Source organism: Eublepharis macularius, chromosome 17, assembly GCF_028583425.1.
Source record: "Eublepharis macularius isolate TG4126 chromosome 17, MPM_Emac_v1.0, whole genome shotgun sequence".
Taxonomy (NCBI): domain Eukaryota; kingdom Metazoa; phylum Chordata; class Lepidosauria; order Squamata; family Eublepharidae; genus Eublepharis; species Eublepharis macularius.
The window spans coordinates 22,550,849-22,574,099 of NC_072806.1; the positions used below are offsets into that span (position 1 = coordinate 22,550,849).

At 43.0% G+C, this 23,251-nt stretch overlaps 1 protein-coding gene across 1 annotated transcript; it reads right to left on the reverse strand.

Annotated features, from left to right (window-relative positions):
* Positions 1 to 414: 414 nt before the first annotated feature.
* PRKRIP1 (PRKR interacting protein 1) lies at positions 415 to 17,410 on the reverse strand. Its single transcript, XM_055001995.1, has 6 exons — positions 17,266 to 17,410; positions 9,050 to 9,128; positions 7,756 to 7,856; positions 6,304 to 6,389; positions 2,531 to 2,598; positions 415 to 1,101 (listed from the first exon to the last, which is right to left on the reverse strand). Exons 1-6 carry the CDS (start codon positions 17,380 to 17,382, stop codon positions 986 to 988), a joined length of 567 nt encoding a protein of 188 aa, XP_054857970.1. The 5' UTR covers positions 17,383 to 17,410; the 3' UTR covers positions 415 to 985.
* Positions 17,411 to 23,251: the final 5,841 nt, after the last annotated feature.

The following is a 23,251-nucleotide window of genomic DNA, read 5'->3' on the forward strand; positions in this document are numbered from 1 at the left end:
CTCCCATCTCCAGGATCCCCTCTGCCAAAGCCACTTGTTTTTATATAACCACCCAAATGCCTCTTTCTGTTACGAATTTTTTGTAATGATTTCTAGTAATGATCTCTAGTTTAGTTCAACTGGTAACAATCAGTTGTTAAGAGATCAAAGGAAGAACAAGAACGGAATAACATAATTTAAGAATTGGTGTGCTAGATGGAACCCCGGTCCACCTAATTCAGTACTCTGTTTCCAGCACTGGCAGCCAAATGCCCTCAAAAGGGGCTCACAAGCAGAGCACAACGGCCACTGTGGGCATTCAGAAGCATATCGGGAACAGAGAGATTCCATTTAGTTCTCAGGGCTAAACAATACTGGTAGCATTCTCCTCCCCAATTTCTTTTTGACATAAGAACAAATGGCAAACACATGCTCAACGGTTCCCTTTTTTATTCATAGAAACTCTTCAGGACCGAAGTATACAGTGCATTTCTGAAATGAAAAGATCAATCTTTTCATCTTCTTGCCAAACCACATCTCGCAACACAGGCTCAAGAAAAGCCTAATGGAAACTCCCAAATCATTTTGCTCTTCCGTAATGTAGAAGTCCAGACTCTTCTTCCGCCTCAGATTTAATATTCCATGCTCTGTCGGTTAAACTGTTTGTGTACTTAGGTATGTTGGGAAGGGGGAGAGAAAAGGGTTTGCCTGACACAGAGATGGATTAAGCATTAGCTTTCAGACAGACAACACTTTGGAGAAATGCCAGGAAGAAGAGAGGCCACACAAGCAACCTTTCTCCAGGAACCCTGTAACAGACTGCACAGCAGTTACACAAGCAAGTTTGGGTGAAACTTTCATCTGACTCGGCTCCAAGGGCAACACCCCAAGGGATTCTTATAGCCCCACCTCTGCCCCGGTAGAGATGCAAAACAGCACTGTGAAATCTGCTGAGCTCAGATTCCATCCAGCCTCCTCAACTGAAAAACCACCAGAGCTGGTGCCATCATCTCCCCATCACAAAACTGGCGTCTTCTGCATCATCCTCTTTCTCCTCCTCGGAAGCATCTCCGTCTTCCTCCTCGCTGGTCTGCTGCTTCTGAGAACTGTCAGAATCAGAAGCTGTAAAGGGCATAGGAAAAGATGTGAAAGACAGCTGTTAACTTGGAATGACTTTTTTTTTAATGGCTGGGATGGGTTTTCCATGAACCATGATAGCTAAAGAGAACCTCCATGTTCAGAGGTGGTATACCTTGGAGTAAGAAAAGGGAATACCACCACAATTGTGGTTGTATTATCAGCTTCAAAAGGCATCTGGCTGCTCTCTGCTGCCCTAGATGGATCTTTGCTCTGACCCAGAAAGATCAAAGCTTTCCAAGCAGGCAGAGGATACTGAGGCACAATGCTCCTTCCACATTCATCTTTACACCCAGATGGGAATTGCAGCATTGGGAGAGTCATTCCCAGCTTAAAGGCAAAGCACTCTTTCCTTGTTGCAGACTAGAATATATTGCAGCCTCTTCTTCCCTCATGCCCAGTCTGACTTAGCCAAGAATTTGAACCAACACTCCTCCATTCATCTCAGAGCTAAACTGCAAGAGATGAATTACACAAGGACACGCATGTGAAGAGAGTTGCAATGTTAGCTGGGAAGCTGAGTTTTAAGACAGACGGGAAGGCGTTGTCCATTTCCCCTCTCTACAGAGCCAGCAAAGATCACTCCTCAGAGGATTTGTTTATTTCCTCTTTGACTCCCAAAGACTGTCAGTTTCATCTCCTCTTCTAAGACAGGAAGAAGAAATAAACCCTCTGAGGAGCAATCTTTGTGCCTCTAGAGAGGTGAAACTGACAGAGCCTTCTGATCTGTCTTTTAAAACTCAGCTTCCTGGCTAACATTGTGACTCCCTTCACATGCGCATCCTTGTGTAATTCGTCCCTTGTAGTTTAGCTCCCAGAATCAGGAGTGAAATCAAAAAGAGTCCAGTAGCACCTTTAAGACTAACCAATTTTATTGTAGCATAAGCTTTCGAGAATCACAGTTCTCGTCGTCAGATGCATGGAGGGCCAACAGAAACTGGTCAAATATAGAGGAGGAGAGGGGAAGGGGGGAGGTGAGGGGAGATGCAAACAACTCCTACTGGACTCTTTTTGATTTCGCTACTACAGACTAACACGGCTAACTCCTCTGGATCTAGAATCAGGAGTGTGTCCTATAGGTTACCACAGTTCCCATTTGCTCCATCTTGAACTTTTTTGAGAATGGTGGCTACTCTTCTACTTCAGCTGTCCTCAGAGCTACCTGATGCCTGCTTCTCTTTAAGAGTCTTGCTGCCTTTTCTTTATGACCACCCTGACAATCACTAAGGCCTGCTATGCAAGATTCCCTCTCAAGCAGGGCAACCAGTAGACTTAGAAAGACATAATTCTACTTCAAATCTGCATGGAAAGAAACTCTCTTATCCTAGGCACATCTTCAATTCCATCTGCGCTCCAGAAATTTCTCTGTGGCTGGTACTGCATCCACTCAAGCCAACACATGTTCACACATTACCTTCTTGCTCTTTCTTTTGTTCAAGTTTACTCTTCTTTGCCAGCAATTTCTTTTCTTTCAATTTTTGGCTGCAAAGAAAGAAAGGTTTTACATACACACACACCATCCCCTTCGGTGTGTTCCAGCAATATTGTATTGCTAGAATTACTTTTGTTCTGTTTCAGCATTTCTTCAACTCTGTATTGGATTCTTGCTGTTATGTCTTTGTAAACTTGCGTTTATTTACCCTATGTCATTATTTATAAAACTGTCCTTGATGCTACTCTCACACTGTGTAATCCGCCTTGAGTCTCAGTGAGAAAGGCGGACCATAAATGACATAAATAATAATAATAAAAAAGGCACTAATCTGTGCAGTTCCTCAGACTTATCTTTAAATCTCCAGAACTCACTTTAGTTTATCCCTAATGGAGGCCATGGAAGCCAAGACAAATACCTTTCATAACTTTTTAAAAACTGCCTTGTTTATCAGAAGACAGCGGCCCTGTACCAACAGCAGTGATTCTTAATAAGAGCAACCTACAAATATTCCAAACTTGGGCGGGGGGGGGGGGGCAAAAATGGAATTGTGCTTGTGGAATTTACAAAGTCCCTTCCCCTCCTTTGCAATGCCTACCGACAGCCAGGAGAAGAGTTTCATGCTGCTCAACTTGCCATGAGGATAAAATCCCATCTCTCTCCCCCAGGCTCTTAAAAAAGTGCACACCAGCAACAGAAATCAAACCAGAATGCCCCTCCACAGCTTGGGAAAAAACCCAACAAAATAATAATACTTCTCCATCTATGATATGAGGTTTGATGAGTTTCCAAGAAAGACAACTATGGAGTAGACACTGTAATAACAACAAAGGGGGAAATGGGATCTCCAAGAAAGACCGACTGAACTCAAATAAAAAGTGGAATTTTTCGAGAACCTGCTTTTGCCTTGTCTACATAAATCATAAAATATACCTAAAGCTGTCTTGTCTGGAGTGCTGTTTTTATGTTCTAATTTTTTTTGTGGTTTGTGCAGGGACAGCATTCAATTATAGTATTATCTCTTGATAAATCGTGGTGTTGGAGGCAACCTAAGTTTCCCCAGATCTGAGCCCTGCCGAAAGAGCAGGACCACAGCCATCTTCCCCTCTGTCCAGCTCACCCCAGCCTGCAAACTGGAACATACGTGAGATGCTTGTCAACAGCCCAAGGTCACAGCTGCCTGCAAGAGTGACGGCCGGGAATCTTCGCACAATTTACAGCTCCTCATCCCCAGAAAATCTGCAAGAATTTGGTAGCTAAAAGGAAGAACAACCAGCCTGGATCTTCTTATCTGTAAGGGTTAAAAGTAACACTATAGCTAGCTAGAATCCTCCCCAAGGGCAGAAACACACCCTAACCCACGGTGATGCAGGCCAATTCCAAGCATGAAGGGATTGCAAAGCACAAAAAGAAAGTATAAGAGCACTCTGTTGCTGTTGTTCTCCTCTGCACTGCAGCAACTGGGCTAGCCTTAGATATGTGTGTGTGCATGTGCGCGTGTGCCTAAGTAAAATCTAGGCAAATCTTTCCTGATTCTGGACTTGTCCTTGTAGATCAATAAACAGTCTCTCATGCCTGTGGTGATTCTGGGTTTGCCATGAGCTGATTGGGCTTGATCAGCCCCAGTCGGGACAGAAGATTGGGCCTCCTGGGGTAGCCAGGAGTTCACTTTTGGTGTTTAACAGCAGCAGATTAAAGTCACAGTGCTAGAGGCAAGCTATTTAGCCTTCTGCACCCTGAAGAACAGCTTCTAGCCCCTGCTAAAAGGTAGACTTGCAGCCACCTAGAGGTAAATGCAGGAATTACCTCTTGGCTGGCCACAGGTATTTTTGTACTGTTAACAAATATTTAAATAAACCATCCCTCTTTAACTTGGTTCCTTGCCATCACACTGGATTCTGCTTCCCCAGGCTCAGCATTCCTTTCTGTTAAGCACTGTGGCTTCTAAAATCACAACTGAGTTTCCACAGATTGCCAGAGAGACCCACCTGGTTAGCACATCCATACTGAACCCCCAACGTCTGTTCACCCGTCTCTCAGCACCTCAGACCCAGGCCCATAATAGCCCCTTCTTGTTGCCACTGGGATCTTATGCCCAGTGTCTCCAGGCACTGGACCCTTCCCATCCTTTCTTACTTTGCCAAAGCAGAAGTTCCTAGCATAGGCCAAGAAATGAGCTATAACTTGGGAGGTGGCTGTTTAAAATCTCATCTTGGTCACAGACTCGCTAGCTGGCATCAGCCACACCTCTCTTTCTCATCCTCAGCCCCTGCTGCAATACAAGTATATTCTGCCTCCCTTTACAGGGCTGTTGTAAAGATTAACATAATGATGTGTTTTAACTGTACTTTCTTGATACATTTATTTAACTTTGTAAACTGCCTTGAGCACCTTGGAGGAAAGGCAGCTAATAAATTTTTTGATATAATAATAACAACATTCGATTTATATACCGCCCTTTAGGACAACTTAATGCCCACTCAGAGCAGTTTACAAAGTGTTATTATTACCCCACAACAATCACCTTGTGAGGTAGGTGGGGCTGAGAAAGCTCCAGAGAAATGTGACTTGCCCAAGGTCACCCAGCTGGCTTCGTGGAGGAGTGGGGAATCAAACCCGGCTCTCCAGATTAGAGTCCTGTGCTCTTAACCACTACACCAAACTGGCTCTCATATACTTTATGTTTGCTTGTATTTTACTTAGTAAGCTACCTTGAGCTCCTTTGGAGTAAAGGTGGCGAATAAATGTTTTAAATAAATAATATACATGAAGTCTTTTGAGCACGAAAAGCCCTAATACAAATGCTGAATATTCGGACTACCAACGTATCATTGGATACAAAAAGTCCCTTCCATCAGTCTTTGCAAGCAGGGAAGATCTGCAAGGATTGGATTTAAAACAAAAACAAATGCTGCTGTAGGTGGCAGCTTTATTGTAGCTTAACAGAGACCCACAAGTGAGCTAAACCAGGGGTACCCCAACCTCACTGAGCATGCAGGAAATTGTGGATCTTTGAAATAGTGTACACCACTACAAAGCATTGGGAATTTAAGACAAGCATCTTCTTGGGAATGAGGCAACTGCTTCAGAATCTACCTCCTGCATCAAGGAGGTGGAGGAAAGTTGGGATGGGCTTTTAGCTTTGGGGAAAGAGATACTGTTTAGGGCTCCATTTCCAAATAAAGGGAGCAAGCCCTCTCCTATATGGCCACAAGGAGAAGTTGCTAAGCCCAGAGAACCAAGAAAATCTGCAAGTATGACCAAGCCAACGGTACAGGAACAAAGAACCTCCCTTGAACAACCTCCAGGTCCAGCTCATCAAGATGATGGGGAGTAAATCAAAGTGCCTTGTTGTCCCCACCCTTTGGATTTTATCCACAAGACTGAAGCAGCATATGGACATCAGAAAGTACCCTAGTGCCTATGGGCAACAATCTGGAGATTAATGGAGATTCCTTTCCGCCACATGAAGCTACCTGTTCGCCTCCTAGCATTCCAGCAATTCAAGAATGTGAGCAAAAAAGGAGGGAGTCTCACTCAGGCCTCTTCAGGCTCCCCTGAACTATTTCCAGAAACAAAATGTTTCACTCTGTATTGCAGTTGCAAGATTGCAGCAATCTATTTGGAAGACTTATAAGCGGTGGGGAGAAGAGACTGACTTCACTGCAGCTTAATGGAAACACATGCATGCTCTAGCTTCCACAGAAAGATTTTAGGGGCTTCCATTTCTTCTGCCAAGATCGATTTGACCTCACCGTTTTCTTCTACGTTTGGCTGTCTGTTCCTCTGCGACCATTTTGTTCTTTTCAAGCTTCTTCTGGTACTCCTCATCCAGTTTTTGCTGCATCCAACAACAGAGGGCATTTTTATCACAATCTGAACAACATTCTGTTGCATGCTGGCTTGGAAACTTATTATGATTTTTCCAGAATCTTCCAGAACTTTAAATACGAAATTGGTAGCACAACTTAAAGAACAAAGAGTGTTGAGGAGATTCCCGTTTAACATTACAGAAGCATTACAGAAGTCTGTTAAAAACAAACTTCAGCAAAACTGTTGAGACAGTGTGTGTTAATTTTAAAAAAATAAATTTCTAAAATGCCAAGGCTTATTGTTTTTTAAATTGAGCCATACAGCTTGATGAGAATTTTCTCCTTGAGCTAAACAAACGTAGACACGTAGTGAATGGCAGAGCTGCTGCTAGTCACAGTAGAGACAATACCAAGCTTTATGGGATCAGTACAAAGCCGTTTCATACGCTCCCTTCCCAGAATTCTTTGCTTATGAAGGGAATAGGGTGGTAATAAAACTGAATTGTTCAAGAGGGCTCTTTTGAGAAAAGGAATAGAAGTGGAGTTTTAATGTCTGAAGAACTACAGAATTGCAGTTTTAATGCCTCAAAAAAATTTTTCCTCCTGTATATTGTTTTTTTGGATGTATCATACTATTTTACGCCACTGTTCTCTAATTTTGTCGCACAGCTTTATTGCACTGTTTATTGCATGTACTATACTGGTCTTTATTGCATTGCTTTCACATTCTATAATCCACCTTCAGCATCTAGAAGAAAGATGGAGTAAAATGAAGCAAGTAAGTAAGTAAACAAAAATTCTCAGTATATGCAATGCCTTTTGTCTATGAATTTCTTTCAGCTGGCTTTTGGCAGATGGCTTTTGAACCAAAGTGCAGGATTAGGCTCAGCAATTTGATTATCTAAAAATGCTTTGATGTTCTTGCTAGACAGATATATAAGGGGCACTTACTACAGTTACAATGCAATCCTATGCAGTTACTACAGTCTAAGCCCATTGACTTCAATGGGCTTAGAATGAAGTAACTCTGCATAGGATTGCACTGTTAGAACACTATTTCCTTAGGGGAGAGTGGGGTGGATCTTACCCTGTTCTTTCTTACCATTCCACTGAGCAAAATTTATTAATTAAAGGATTTATGGCCCACCTTTCCTTCTGACTGAAGTTTGAAACCTTCCTCCAATCTACAAAGGCGTACTCTTCTGTTGGAGGAAGAGCCACCTAAGTTGGAGGAAGGCTGGATCTACTCCACTGTAAGAGGAACCAGACATTTCATGAAAGGATGGAATACTAACGAGAAGTCCACATATCCAATTTTTGAAAGAAAACTTAAAATAATACAAACAATTTTTTAAAAATTTTCAGTCACAAGAATTTGAGGATAAGTCATCTGACCTTCTCAGCCATGGCATCCATAAAATCTTGCCTCTGATACTCTCTCCGGCGAAGATGCCGGTACACGTGGAATTCCCCGCTGCCAGCTCCAGCACTAGAACCTGCCAGAGATAAAAAGGGGCATCATTTCTTTTTGCTTCACCCTATATTGCAAGAATAGATGCTGAAGATGAGCCTAAGAGTGGTGGGAGTAAAAAACAACAACACCTTGTTGTGCAAAAAAACTCCATTGGTGGCCCAGGGCAAGTCATTCATCTGAGAAAACTTGAGCAGCAGCAACTTATTCCATCCATTTAGGCACACAGCACCGCTAATGCCAGTGGAATACAGTGTTTCATTCAATCAAGAGCAACAGCTAAAATAAATTCATCCATCTAGACAATACAAATTCTGCAGCAAACAAAGTAGAATTCTGTGCGTGGCTCTCGTGGCCCTTTCTTATATGCCCAGGGTAATGCTGATCACCACTTTGGGATCAGGAACGAATTTTCCTCCAGGCCAGATTGGCCAGAGATCCTGGAGATTTTGTGCTTTCCTCTGGGCATACAGCAAGGGTCACTGTGGGATCCTTTCCAGCTCTATGTTTCTACTAGTATCCACAAAGGAAACTATTAACTTATTTTAGATGCATTTGCTGTGGGCATTAGCAAGGAGTTAGGCAGTGGATCGAAGCCTTCCCTCACCACCACACTCTGGATACTGAAATATTAGAAGACAAGCTCTGGTTGTTTTCGATCACACCTTTGCAGCCACGAGGGCTAGAACCTTGATTTAAAGAAAGATGAGATTCTCAGAAAGCTATACTATACTACAGCCACAGCCAATGTGTATATACATATGTGTGTGCCCACAGAGTGCTAGCACTAGCCCCAGGGCACCCAGCTTCAAATTTTTGCTTATCTGGTAAGTTCCCAGGGTAGTTTCATTTCCTCATCTTGCCAGTTTGGGCATTCCATGAAGCATTTAGCTTTAGAAGCGTGAATCATTTGTTTTTCCAAAAACGAGCATTTACAGTCATCACTTCACATGCAATTTCAAAATGTGGGAAGTCAGAAATACAAGTGATTCATAGCTGTAATTCCCTAACAACAAGAGAGGTTTAGATGCTCTTGTAAAGCACAAAGTACTGAAAAGTAGAAAGAGCTCCTGCCCCCTCACATCACCTTCAGGAAAAAAGGAAGCTTCAAACCCATCTCTCATTTACCACTGAAAAAATTTTACAGCCCATATTTCCTCCCCGCTTCAAATTCCCATATTGATTCCATCACACATTAGCCTAGAAATAGCAACTTACCCATGACATCTCTGACAAATTCTGGAGGTGGGCGTGGTGCCCATTCATTGAGTTTTTCAGGGATTGGAACAGTCTTATCCTACAACAAGAAATGAGCAGCATCTTGACACTTCGGTCTTAAAGGAGAGAGTAATTTTACAGTTACTCAAAGATGAATCTAAACAACAGCCGAAAGGTTAAAAAACAGAACAGACTCTCCCTGCCCCACAAAGTATTCATTAGACTCTTCGCTGAATACAGACAAACAAGAAAGTTGCTTCAGACTTCCGGTTTGGGATTCATGGAGGTCTAACGCAGCTCCATTTGTGGAGCTGACCGGACTGCCGTTTTAACCGGCCGGAGGGGTGAAAATAACCCGCGGCCGACTGCTCTCAGGCGGGGAGCAGGCAAAGAACGCTCAAGACCCTAGGGTGAGCTAGATCTCGGATGAGGGGGGGCTCTACTCAAGGAGTCTCCCCCCCAATCCTTGAGGTCCCACCTTGCGACGGGTCGGCTATAATCTCTGCGGCAGTTCTGGGGCCAATTCGGCTGGCATAAGACCTACATACCCAAGCTTCGATCGGGGAGGGAAGTCGAGAGGAGAATTTAAGATCGAAACAGCGATTACAACCCGAGAAAGTTGAAGAGAAGGTAAAGATCGCTATCTCTTGAAACGGGACAGATTGATAAAAACAGAGAGGAAAGAAAGTAGATTTTTAAACTGCAACAGACTAGTGAAAAGGAGGTGAAGACTCGGCAGGAGTTGTATTTTAAAAGAGACTAAATTTAAAGAAGTTATTGCAAAAATCGGACTATTGTTTTGAATACCTGTGGTTTTGGAGCTGTGGGAAAAAGACACCATCGCGAGACCTGCTGTGGGAAGACGGGAGACAGGAAGTGCGTAACAACAATAGAGTGGCTGGAGGGAAGCGGCCCTTGCCAACGGACAGGAAGTAGGGAATCGCCATTTTTGAAAAGGGAAGGGTCGCGGCTTCAGCGGAAGAGGAAGTAGGCCATCTTGGATTACAATAACATAGAGAAACCATAGAGAAAAGACGCCCGACATTTTGGATACAAAAAATTAATTTTGGCAAAGATTGGGACATTTGAAAAAAAGGAAAACGTTTAAACATACGCCACGGAGTTAAGGAAGAGAGCAGATTCGTGGGAGCGAGCTAAAGCAAGCCCCACGATGTCGAAAAAAGAGTGGCAATCGGCAATAGAAAATTTGGACAAAAAGCTTATAGACATGATGAAAGAACTTAAGGACACAAAATTGGAGCTTATTAAAGAGGTCAAAGAAGTTACACAGACAGTAAAGTCGGAGCTGTCAGAAGTGAAAAAAGGCGTGGAAACGATTAGTAGTGAATTACAAGGAACGCAGCAGAGAGTTAAAACAGTAGAAGACGCGATGGAGAATTTAATAGAAACGCAACAAACAGAGATGAGACTGGTGAAGGGGAGGATGTCAGTTGCAGAAACTAAACACATGGAGAAGCAGCTTCGTTTTCGTGGTCTGCCAGAAGTGGAAGGGAAGTCAGCGCAAGAACAGATGACTGAGGTGTTGGCTGATTACCTGGGGAAGGAGGAGGAGGAAATTGTGGCTATCCTAGATGTGGCGTACCGTGTGAACTCGAGAATTGCAACCCAGAGGAAACTACCAAGGGATGTGATTGTGCAGTTTACAACTAGAAACATGAAAGAGAGGATTGTGACAAAACAATTTCAAGATCCATTGGAGATTGATGGCAAGACGATTATCATAATGAAGGAACTGCCCAGATCAGTGTTACTGGACAGGAAAAAATATAGAGTGCTAATTCAAACTTTGAAGGACATGAATATCAGATACAGATGGGAGTTACCGGAAGGAGTGTCCTTTGAGTTTGGAGGGGCAAAAAAACGCATCAGATCTGAGCGGGAGATGGAGAGATTTATCAAGGACAATGAAAAAGACTTACCAACAAAACCATGAACATGGAGTGTAATGTATTATCTTGGAATGTAAATGGACTAAACTCACTGAATAAGAGGAAAAATATTTTTCATTGGCTACTAAAACAAAAATGTGATATTGTTTGTTTGCAGGAGACCCATATTAGAAAACAGGATGTAAAATATTTAAAATCTGGAAAATTGGGCAAAGAATTTGTAGCGGCCTCTAACAAAAAAAAAAGAGGAGTGGTGTTGTACATAAAAGAGGAGCTGCAGCCAAAATTTGTTATGAGAGATGTGGAAGCTAGATTTGTAGCGGTGGAATGTAATTGGAATTTAAAGAGAGTGTTGGTAGTCGGACTTTATGCACCTAACGGTGCAAAGGAAAGCTTCTTTGAGGATTTAAGGAAGTATTTAGATGATCTTGTATATGACCAGATAATTCTTGCTGGAGATTTTAATGGAGTGACAGATCTGGAACTAGATAAAAAGACTACAACAGCACAAAAGAAAAGAGGACTATTGCCAAAGCTTTTTTTTGAGTTGATTCAACAAGAGACTCTCGAAGATGTATGGAGGAGAGAATATCCTAAAACCAAACAGTTTACTTTTTATTCTGCAAGGCATCTTACATTATCAAGAATTGATATGATCTGGGCCTCAAAGGACTTAGCGTTATGGACTAAGGAGGTAGAAATAATGCCGATGGTAGGCTCAGATCACAATCCAATTATGTGGAAATTTGGAAAAAGGAGAAAAAGGAAAGCCTGGAGAATAAATGAGGACTTGCTACAGGAAAGTGAAAATATGGAAATATTGAGAAGAGAGACAAAGTTTTTTATACAATATAACGTGAATAAAGAAGTACCAACCAGTAAAGTTTGGGACGCGTACAAGGCGGTTGTAAGGGGCATACTAATGGACTTAAATGGCAGAGCAAGGAAAAAGAAAGAGGAGAAAAGACAAGAGATTGAGGAGAAAATAAAGGCCAAAGAAATACAGTTAAAAAAGAGACCAGGGAAAAAGAAAATACATCAGGAAATTAAAATTCTTCAAGAACAGTTAACAGCAATGAGTAATAAAGAATTGGAGTGGAACCTTAAAAGACTGAATCAAAAAGCTTTTGAGGGTGCTAATAAACCTGGGAAATATTTGGCATGGCAATTGAAGAAGAAAAGGGAAAAGAAAATAATAAATAAAATCTGTGAAGAAAATAAAACGTACCTGGAGCAGGCTACCATTAGTAGAGCCTTTTATAAATTTTATGCTAAGCTGTATAATAAAAAAGAAGTAACCAAAGAATCAATAGCATCATATTTGGAGAAAACCAAACTTCCAGAGATCTCGGAAGCTTGGAGAAACAAGTTGAATAGTGAAGTAACTGATGAGGAAATAAGTAAGGCAATACAATCCGCAAATCTAGGAAAGGCGCCAGGGCCAGATGGACTTACGGCTAAATTTTATAAGACAATGGCCAACGAACTGGCACCATTCCTAAAAGAGGTGATGAACGGAGTTTTTAGGGATCAAAGAATTCCAGATACTTGGAGTGAAGCGAATATATCATTGATCCCAAAAGAGGGCCAAGATCTGACTAACGTGAAAAATTACAGACCTATATCACTACTTAACAATGATTATAAAATTTTTACGAAGATACTGGCGGAGAGACTGAAGGGGTGGCTCTCGGAAGTCATAGAGGAGGAACAAGCAGGCTTTTTGCCAGACAGACAAATAAGAGACAATTTAAGGACAGTGATCAATGCTATTGAATATTATGACAAGCGTTGTGACAAAGAGGTTGGTTTCTTCTTTGTAGACGCTGAAAAAGCGTTTGACAATTTAAACTGGGATTTTTTGTTTGCCACTATGGAAAAGCTACAATTGGGAGAAAGATTCATCAGAGCAATTAAAGAAATTTATAGAGACCAGACTGCAGCAATTGTAGTGAATGATGAACTGACCAAGAAATTGACGATTAGTAAAGGAACAAGACAAGGTTGCCCGTTATCTCCATTGTTGTTCATTTTAGTATTGGAGATTCTGATGATACAAATACGACAAGACGAGGAAATACGAGGAATAAAAATAAAGGACTATTCATACAAGGTTAGAGCATTTGCAGATGACATAATGTTAATTGTAGAAGATCCATTGGAGAACATGCCAAAAGTGATAGACAAGATCAAGGAGTTTGGTGATTTGGCAGGTTTCTTCATTAACAAAAAGAAGTCAAAGATATTATGTAAAAACATGACTAAGCAGAAACAACAATTGTTAATGGAAACAACGGACTGTGAAGTAACTAGTAAGGTGAAATATTTGGGAGTTGAGCTGACTGCAAAAAATATAGATTTGTTCAAGAATAATTATGAAAAATTATGGACTCAGATAGAGAGAGACTTGATTAAATGGAACAGACTGAATTTGTCATGGTTGGGCAGGATTGCAGCAGTTAAGATGAATGTGTTACCAAGAGTAATGTTTTTGCTACAGACAATACCAATCATCAGAGACTCTAAACAATTTGAAAAATGGCAGAGGAAAATATCAGATTTTGTTTGGGCAGGCAAGAAGCCTCGAGTGAAAGTAAAAGTTCTATAAGATGCAAAGGAAAGAGGCGGAATGCAACTGCCCAACCTGAGACTTTACCATGATGCAATCTGCCTAGTTTGGTTAAAAGAGTGGATGACATTAAAGAATAAGAAACTATTGGCCCTAGAGGGATATAAAAAAATTTTCGGATGGCATGCATACCTATGGCATGACAAAGTAAAGGTCAACTCGATGTTCCTGCATCATTTTGTAAGGAGAAGTTTATATACAATCTGGAAGAAGTACAGAATTTACCTACAAGAAGGAACCCCTTTGTGGGTGGTTCCATACGAGGTGATAGATCCGAGAGCTGTTGATAATGAACAACAATGTTTAACGTACAAAGAAATAACTAAAACTGAAGTGTCTAAACTTAGAATAAAGACGCAAGAGGAACTATCACCGAACTACGATTGGTTCCAGTATAGACAGATCAGAGATTTGTATAATTCGGACTCTGTAAAGGGAGGTATACGAACAGAGAATTCGGAACTAGAGCAGACCCTTTTTAAAGAGGACAAGAAAAGAATATCCAAGGTATACCAAGTACTGTTGAAATGGTATACCGAGGAGGAGACAGTTAAAACACAAATGGTGAAATGGGCTATAAATTTTAATAAAGAAATAACAATGGAGGCATGGGAATACTTGTGGAAAACTACAATGAAGACAACGACATGTATTAATATTAAAGAGAACATTTTCAAAATGATCTATCGTTGGTACATGACACCAAAGAAGATTGCGCTAGGAAACTTGAACACTTCTAATAAATGCTGGAAATGTAGAAAGCATGAGGGCTCCCTCTATCATATGTGGTGGTCGTGTGAGGTAGCTAGGCAGTTCTGGGGGGAAATAATAAGAGAAATGAGTGAAATTTTACAGTTTCAAGTAAATAAGAACCCAGAACTCCTGCTGCTAAACTTGGGAATGGAGGGAATCCCAGCCCACCATAGGACGTTGATATTTTATATGACTGCAGCAGCTAGACTTTTGTATGCGCAGAAATGGAAAGTACAAGAAGTGCCAACTATTGAAGATTGGATCTACAAATTGCTGTATATGGCTGAAATGGACAAGATGACAAGAAAACTGAGAGATCTGGGCTCAGTGCAGTTTAACACAGACTGGGAGAAGCTGAAACAATATCTGGAGAAGAAGTGGGAGGTGGGAGGAAAACTGTGGCAGTTTGAGAACTACTGAAGTACAATAAAAGTATAAAAGAGAGGGGTGACTTTACCGGGGGAGGAAGAGAAATGTGAATTTATAAGCAGTTAGGTTAATTAATTGATTGAGATATATATAGATATGTAAAGGTTAATTGATAGAATATTGATAGAGAATAATTAACGGTTTAAACATGAGGATTGAGTAATTAACAATATTTTTTTTACTTGATAAGACTTATGCACCAAACTGAATGTATGGAAGAGTTAAAATGACTGACTATGCGATGAGTTATATAGAAATACTATAAAAAGAAGAAATGATTAATATATAGAGAACAAATCAAATTGTTTGATTTAAATGTGGGAAATTTTTATGGTTTATGACATACAGAAATATTCAAAACTGGAAAATGGGATAAATTGTTTATCTAAAGAAGTATAGTTTGGATGTATAGTAAGTAAAAGAGTTAAAGATGTACTGCTTAATATAATGGAGAATATATATTTGTTTTAGATAGAGGAAATTAATAGAAGTAAGGGAAAAGGGACAGAGGGTGGGAAAGCTGTTGGAAGTCAACAAAAGGGGGGGAAAGGGAGGGGGTTAGAAACGAAAAATTAGGGGATAATTGAATGCAATGTAATGTAAAAATATTAATGTTCTAACCCAATAAAAATTTTACAAAAAAAAAAAAAAAGAAAGTTGCTTCAGATGTACTTTTCTGCATGTAGTAGGATCTTCCTGTTGAAGTATGAATGAGTTGTCCCCATCCTCAAAGAGGAATTCTGGTAGAAAGGGAGTCAGAACCTCCACCTATCAACAGTGGGATAGCCCTATACAGGGAGTAGAAGTTCCCCCAAATATTTTCAGGGTGGAATTACACTATCAAAATTACCCAACAATACAGGTGTTAGACCTAAATGGTGAATAAACAGGTGGTACTCTGCCATGTCCTTCCCCGTTCACAAATGATCCCAAGGAATTTATTCACCTTACTATATCATAAACTGATGTAATATAGGAGTTTACAGTTCTGACACAGGAGAAAGCCAGTTCAAATTTCATCGCTGGCATGAACTCACTCAGTAGCCTCTCTCTCAGCCCCTTCCAAAAGATTGCAATAGGCGCAAAGCGTTCCGAATACTTGAAAACACTACACAAATGCCAAATATTATTACAGATTTATGTAAATAGAGTAAGGTCTCATTTATGGACTCTCCACTGATAAAATAGCAGAAGCAAAAGTGTGTATACACACACACACACAGCTATAATCCTATATACACCTACCTGGCAATAACCTCACTGCTGAAGCAGGGCTTATTTCTAAAACACTGGGTTGCACTGTAAATACACCAATAGGGGTTCAGAAAACAATCTTAGTTTCTAGCAGCAGGTTTCTTATTGTCATAAGAGTTCTCATCTGCTCTTTTAACATAAATCAATGGGTCAGGCTAACCCCCAGTAGAATTCCTACTATGCCAGAGAAGGACAAGGACTAAGCTACTTTACCAATTAATTTCAAAAACAGGGTCTTAAACTGGGAATCGGCAAGTTGGAGTGAGACCCCTGCTCAGCACCAAGGGCTCAATAGGGTGGGATATGAGGAGTTCTACCCTATAAGCAAGTGGTCATCTTGCAACGTTTCACAGATCAAAACAGGAACACACAGACAATCACAGGATCACTGCCCAAGTCCCCATCCACTACTTTATGTTGCAGAAAGCTTCGTGATTATTCACCTTCTCTGGAACAGTCTTTCACCAATTAAAGAGTTATAATGATATTTTAGGAATATCTTATGATTCCTCCAAAGACCCCAAATATATTCACAGTTCAGAATTCGCAGTTGCAGGATATGGCACAGCAGGCAGTGCACTGCAGATTGGCTTATTCACATGCATGCACTTAGCACATGGGTGCTAAAAACAAGAGTTATCCACTCCGGACAGATTCACAGTGCAATTCTAAACACAGTTACCATCTTCTAAACCTGAACTTGGACCGGTGCAACTCTGTTGAGGATTGCACCGTGAATGTTTCGAGATTCTCCAGAGAAACCTCAGCAACTCTTAACAAAAAATGGCAAAATAAGAACAGGAAGTACAGACAGTCGGAGTGCATGGGAAAATAAGATGGGGAAGGCACTATGCTTCCTCCCCATACAAGCCCAATGGAGAGGGACTGGTCACGAAGGGAGTCATTGGTGTAAAGGAGTGCACATTCCCCACCACTGTAGTGTTATTCTAAAAAAACCCCCAGTGTTAGAGTTGCCAACTCCGAGTTGGGAAATTCCTGGAGATTTTAGGAATAGATTTTGGGAAAAGCGGAGGTTGGGGAGGAACATCAGTGGGATACAGTGGCATAGAGTACACCCTCCCAAGCAGCCATTTCCCCCAGGGGAACTGATCTGGGCCATCAGGAGACCAGCTGAGATTCTGGGAGATCTCCAGGCTTCACCTGGCGGTTGGCAACCATGCCCCACACTTGTTATGGGAGAGAATAACCCCACCCCTCGAACATACGCTCCGCCCCCTCACCGGGTTCCTCATTAGCCTCTCCAGTCTGAGACGTTGCTCTTCCGCCGCGCTCCGGGGAATAACCAGCGGCTGCGGCTCCTTACGAGGCCGGGGAGGCCGCGTCGGCCCAGCCGCCATCCTGCCTTACCCCACTCCCTCACACTAAAAGGCCGCGGCCCCGACCGATGACGTCACGGAGGGCGACGGCGGGTCAGGCAGAAGAGGGCGGGAAGAGAACGCAGCTCTCGGCGCAGCCCTGCCTTCTCTTGTCCCCGCCCTCCTGAGGAGATATAAATATTCATGAGAGCTGCGTAATATTAATAAAGGCGGGAAATACCAAGTCGGAAAAAATACTGAGGCGAGTTCGTGGTGTTTGCTGAGGCGACTTTAAAAGGGGGAGGGGAGGAGAAATTCGAGGGTTTCCCAGAATCCCTCGCGAAATTGATTACTGTTGGTTCTTTCAGTAGACCAACGTTCAGTCTGTTTAATAATAATTACTGCTATTATGATCAGTCCAATAATAATTAATAATATAATGATAATTTATAATAACAACTGATATTAATAACAACAACAACTGCTACATAATAAAGAAACAACATTCAAAACAACTGACAATATCCAAGCCCGTAAAAGCATTAATACCAACGACATATAAATTGTAAACAAGAATCTAGTGGCGCTTAACCAGACTAACATTTTATCCCGGCATAAATTTTCCACTGTGGAATTTGTGCAGGAATAACATGTTGGTTTTTAAGGAACAACAAGACTCAGCTTTGCTGTGTTTTATTTTTGCTACCCTCTCTGGAATTATAAAGCTTAAGTCCTTTTTCATCCTTTCCCTCTCTTTGTTCTGTCCAAGTACAGTTTAGTTTTATCTTGCTGAGTCAATACTTGCATTTCAAGGTAGTGTTTTGTTGTTTTAAAAATGGATGTGGGTTTCTTTAAAAGAATTATACACACATGGAAAACACTGGATTTTCCAACACAGAGCACATTATACCATATGGTGGACCAAATTGGAAAACTGGGGGACACTTTTTTACCTTTGAATATTTTTCAGGCCTTCACTGCTCTATTCCACCTCAGCTGTATGGTTGTCAGCTTCCAGGTGGGGCCTGAAGATCTCCCAGAATCATAGCAGCTCAGAAGGGAGGGCTGTACTGTAAGGAAGTGGTCTCAAGAGATTAGGGTTCCCAGTAGGGTTGCCAGCTCCAAGTTGGGAAATTCCTGGAGATCTAGGGGGAGAAACCTGGAGAAACCTGGAGAAAGTGGGGTTTGGGGAGGGAAAGGACATTGGCGTGGCATAATTCCACCCGCCAAAACAACCATTTTCTCCAGGTGAACTGATCTCTGTGGCCTGGAGACCAGTTGTAATTCCAGGAGATCTCCAGCCACTGGCAAGCCTAGTTCCCAGGTGGCCTCCGATGGCGGGCAAACTCCCAGGTATTTGCCCCCTCATCCACTGATCGCTGGGCAATTGGTGGGAGGGGGAAAGCTCCCGGAGCTTGCCCGTCACCGGCAGGCACCTCAGGAGCACAGGCCACCCAGCGCAGCGACATCACTTCCGTAAGTGATGTCACACCGGCCACAGGAACATCCCTGCGCTTCGTTTGGGGCCGAATTGGGCCCCAGATGGGCTGAATCAGCTCCATGTTGAGCACGGGAGTGCTCCCACAGCTGGCCCAACAACATCACTTATGGAAGTGGGGTTGCCACACGGCAGGCATTGTGATGTCACTTACGGAAGTGATGTCATCACGCCGGTGCCAGAGTGTGCGTGTGCTTTGCACGCATGCGAGGAATTAAAAAAAGAGAAAAGGTAAGTGCCAGGTCCCAACCCTCCCGGCAGGAGGATAGAGGGACTGGCAACCCTACAAGAGATCCATCAGTAAAGGGAAAAGGAACCCATCAGTAAAGGGATAAGGAGGGACCACTGACTTCACTATTATTGCTGTAAACAGTGAGACTATAGACTATCGGGAGGCATGGGCCAACGAGCATGGCTGCGGCCGAACACCAGTTGCTCCCTGGGGGCCAGCATTGGGCTGGGAAATCATGCATCGAATTGCACAGGGCATTTCGACGTCAAAGGATCCACTGCCCAGATTCCTGGCCAATGCTCCAACTTGGCTATAATCAATAAAGTTGTGGCTGTTCCAAACAAAACGGAGTTGTCTGTGTATCATTTGCTGGAACCTAGCACATAGGTTGTAAAGAAAACTCACAGACTCACCACGGGGCAAGGATGCCACCGAGGGCCAGGCTGAGGTGGAAGCAGGTGTGGTCCAGAGGAGGAAGAGGAGGAGCAGAAGGAGGCCTCTTTCTTGGGGACAATGTGCCGGCGCTATTCCAGTGCAGCACCACCAAGAGCAGGGCTAAGATCCTACTGGGTATCTTGTTTAATATATCAGCAGGGCCGGCGCACCCATGGAGGCCAGGTAGGCGGTGGCCTCGGGCGCGCGGGCATTGGAGGGGCGCCGGAGGGGGTGTCGGGGGCAGAGGCATGCACAGTGAAGCTGGCATGACTGGGCTGCAGCTACTGGGCTCCGTGCTGCCGCTGCCGCCGCTGCCATACACCCCAGCCGGGCGCAGCTTCCGGGTGCCGCCCCAGCAGCGGCTCGCGGCTTGTGTGCCCAGCTGGGGTGCGCGGCGGCGGCACGGAGCTGGCTGGGCACAGCCGGGCACAGAAGCCATGAGCTGTTGCTGGGGCGGCATACGGAGCAGCCTCCATGCACCGCCCAGCAGCAGCTTACAGCTTCTGTGCTTGGGGCTCCGCTCACACAGTCCATGGCGTGCGTGCGTGCAGAGCACATGCGCATGCCGCCACAGGCGCCAGAACCTCTGGCACCGGCCCTGTATATCAGTCATAGAATTTGCTTATGCTCGGTTTCAACATTGTTAAATCTTCCTTCCTTCTTTAAATCTTGCAAAATTGCATGTATATACCCATTACATGTATATGGAAATGCCTTTAATATTGATTGTACTGACTCACACTGTGTAATCCACCTTGAGGCTCCATGAGAAAGGCAGACTATAAATGATGTAAATAAATAAATAGATAAATAGAGATCAGTTTCTCTGGAGAAAACTGCTGCTTTGGAGGGTGGACTCTAAGTAGTGTTGCCAACCTCCAGGTGGTCACTGGAAATCTCCTGGGATTACAACTGATCTCCAAGTGATGGTCTGACAGAGATTGTTTCCACTGGAGAAAATGGCTGCTTTGGACAGTGGACTCTATGGGAATATAACCTGCTGAGCTCCAGCCCCTCCACAAACCCTGCCCTCCCCAAGCTCTACACCACAAATCTCCAGGTATTTCCCTGTCTGGAGCTAGCAACCCTAGTGCATTATACCCCACCGAGAGCCTTCCCCTCCCTAAACCCCACCCTTCCCAGGCTCCATCTGCAATTCTCCAGAAATTTCCCAAGCCAGAGTTGGCAATGCTGATTTGCAGAGTATTGTAAACAAAATTACAGGTCTTTGCCCCACCGTATTTACAGCCCATAAAGGTCCAGACAACATGAGATGCTGGAGTTCCATTACTGGAACTCTGGGCATATAATTTTACTGTAAAAAGCAGCTGAGCAGGGAGGCCAGTTGACCAGGACTGCAGCACTGGAAAAGGGGGTTATGTTTTAATTGTACCCTGACATTATTCTCACCTCCGACCAAATCCCACACAAACCCCTGCTGCCTTAAGCTTGTTAGAGAAAAAATGTCCCAAGAGAGTATATTAAGGCCAAACTTTAGAGTTGCACAGTGTTTTGTGATATAAGGCATCACACAGATTTGGATTTTTAAAATTATTTGTCTATGCACCTAATGTAGCTACTTTGTAATCCTAGAACGATCTTACTTTTAAGGCCCAAAGAAACAATTCTGCTGAAGAGTTCAGATGAAGGTTTTAAAGTTTTCCTGACATTCTGCAAATTTTGTAATTTTATTTTTGTCCATCAGAGGGCACTTGCAGCATACCTTTTCACAATGTTTTCTGAATGTTCAATTGGATGTATTAATATTTTTTTAAAAAGCGGAGGCACATATTTAAGGGCTGTCTTTTATTTCAATCACTGTACCACAGGCCCATGGGTCATGTCTGACCTGCATTTCTGGCACAATCAGTGGTAACATAAGGACATTTTTCTTCACCTCTCAATCTTAAAAGAAAACCCTTGTGTCCCAGTTAATGCAGGAAGCAGATCTCAGCTAGATAACTCCCCCTTCATACTGGAAGTCAGAGGAACCTAAGTACTTCTTCGAACATCACAGTTAGCTTATGGAATTCACCACCACAACGTGCTACTATCTTAGAATAGCTTTAAAAGGGGACTGGGCAAAGTCATGCAGAAGTCCATCAGTAGGATGGAACCTCCATATGCAGAGACAGCACCTCTGAATTCCAGTTGCTGGGGGCGGGACAAGAAGAAGAAGAAATGTGGGCAGTTGTTGAGGACTATTTCCTGTTCCTGTTTGGAGATGCCTACTGTTATAGGAGTGGGCCAGCTGCAGAAGGGCTTGTCTTGCACAGCTGCAGAGCTGGGAATCAAACAAATGACCTCAGAATCTGTCTTCTCCATAGAGGCACTTTGTGGAATATTCAACTGTGGTCAAACAATGTGTGTGTTGTGCGCCATCAGATCGCCTCCGACCTATGGCAACCCTATGAATGAGAGACCTCCAAAACATCCTAAACAATAGACAGTCAGGTTACCATATTTAATTGATCAATCGACCTGCTCATTTCAGCCCCTCTGGTTTCCAGCGGGAGATGATTTAAATGTCTGCTTCCCTCTCCCACTTGAAACTAATGGGAGTCATTTTAGCTTTGACTGAATCGTGCCCATACTGGCAATATACCGGACAAGCACTTAAATAGTTTGAAGAAATGCAGGATCAGCTGGCGCTTAAATGTAACTATTATGCTTTATGCCCTGGTCATCAGAAAACTATCCGCCAATCATAGTGGCAAAATTCATTTCCTGTTCAGAGATGAATTTCTGTGATTCCTGCTTGCATTTAAGGGCTGCTAACCCCGCATTTCTCTTGTCTCTTTGTAGCTTTATAGCAAATATTAATTCAACTGTACTCAACTTGCCCCCAATTTTTCTCGCCACACTGAGAAAACACACAACCAGCTTCGCCGTGCTTTTTACAGGCTCCAGTAATTCCTTTTGCCCCCCTCTCTGCATCATTCTTGGACCCCCGCAGGAAAACACAGGAATTGTTGGAATTTGGTACATTAGGAAGCCTTCTATTATTCTAAGCACGGTGGACCAATATTTAACACACCCACCCAGACATGAAAAAAGCTACCTTCCTATTTTTTAAACATCTCGTTGTGTGTGTGTGTTTATACATTTTACTTCTGCTGATATCAAATGTCACAGAAGTGTATTTTAAAATAATTTGAATGCCGCACAATCATTTTGGACCATGTCAACTCCAAAATCCTTACTTTAAAAAAAATTAAGTTCTCCTTCCATTTTCGATATTGAAAGCAAGTTAAAAATAAACAGCTCTTTTCCATATGGATAAAACATTCAAAGCCTTCCTTATTAGCCTCATGGGGTAATTGGCAGTGCAACCCTGAGGGCTGCTGCAGTAGTGGCGGTCAGCCACTAAGGCAAAAGCAACATCGCTGGTCCATTCCCTCTGGACATTCCCACACCATATAGCAAGCATGCCAGAGTCCATAGTAACCCTGGCAGCACCCACCAACCAGACAACGGCAGCTGATGAGTGTGAGTGACATACACAGAATCAACCAATCACCACCCACCGTTCCAGCCACTGCTCCTCAATAACCCCCCGCCCCGCCCCGCCGAGGGCCAGTGACAACGGAGGCAAGACCCAGCAACAGTGCAACCCCAACAGGAGCATGTGGTCCAAGTGTCCCCCTCAGCCCATAGGGTGGCTAACCACACATCCACATAGGATTGTCAGCTCTGGGTTGGGGAATTCTTGGATATTTGAGAGATTGAAACCTAGAGCTGGAAGG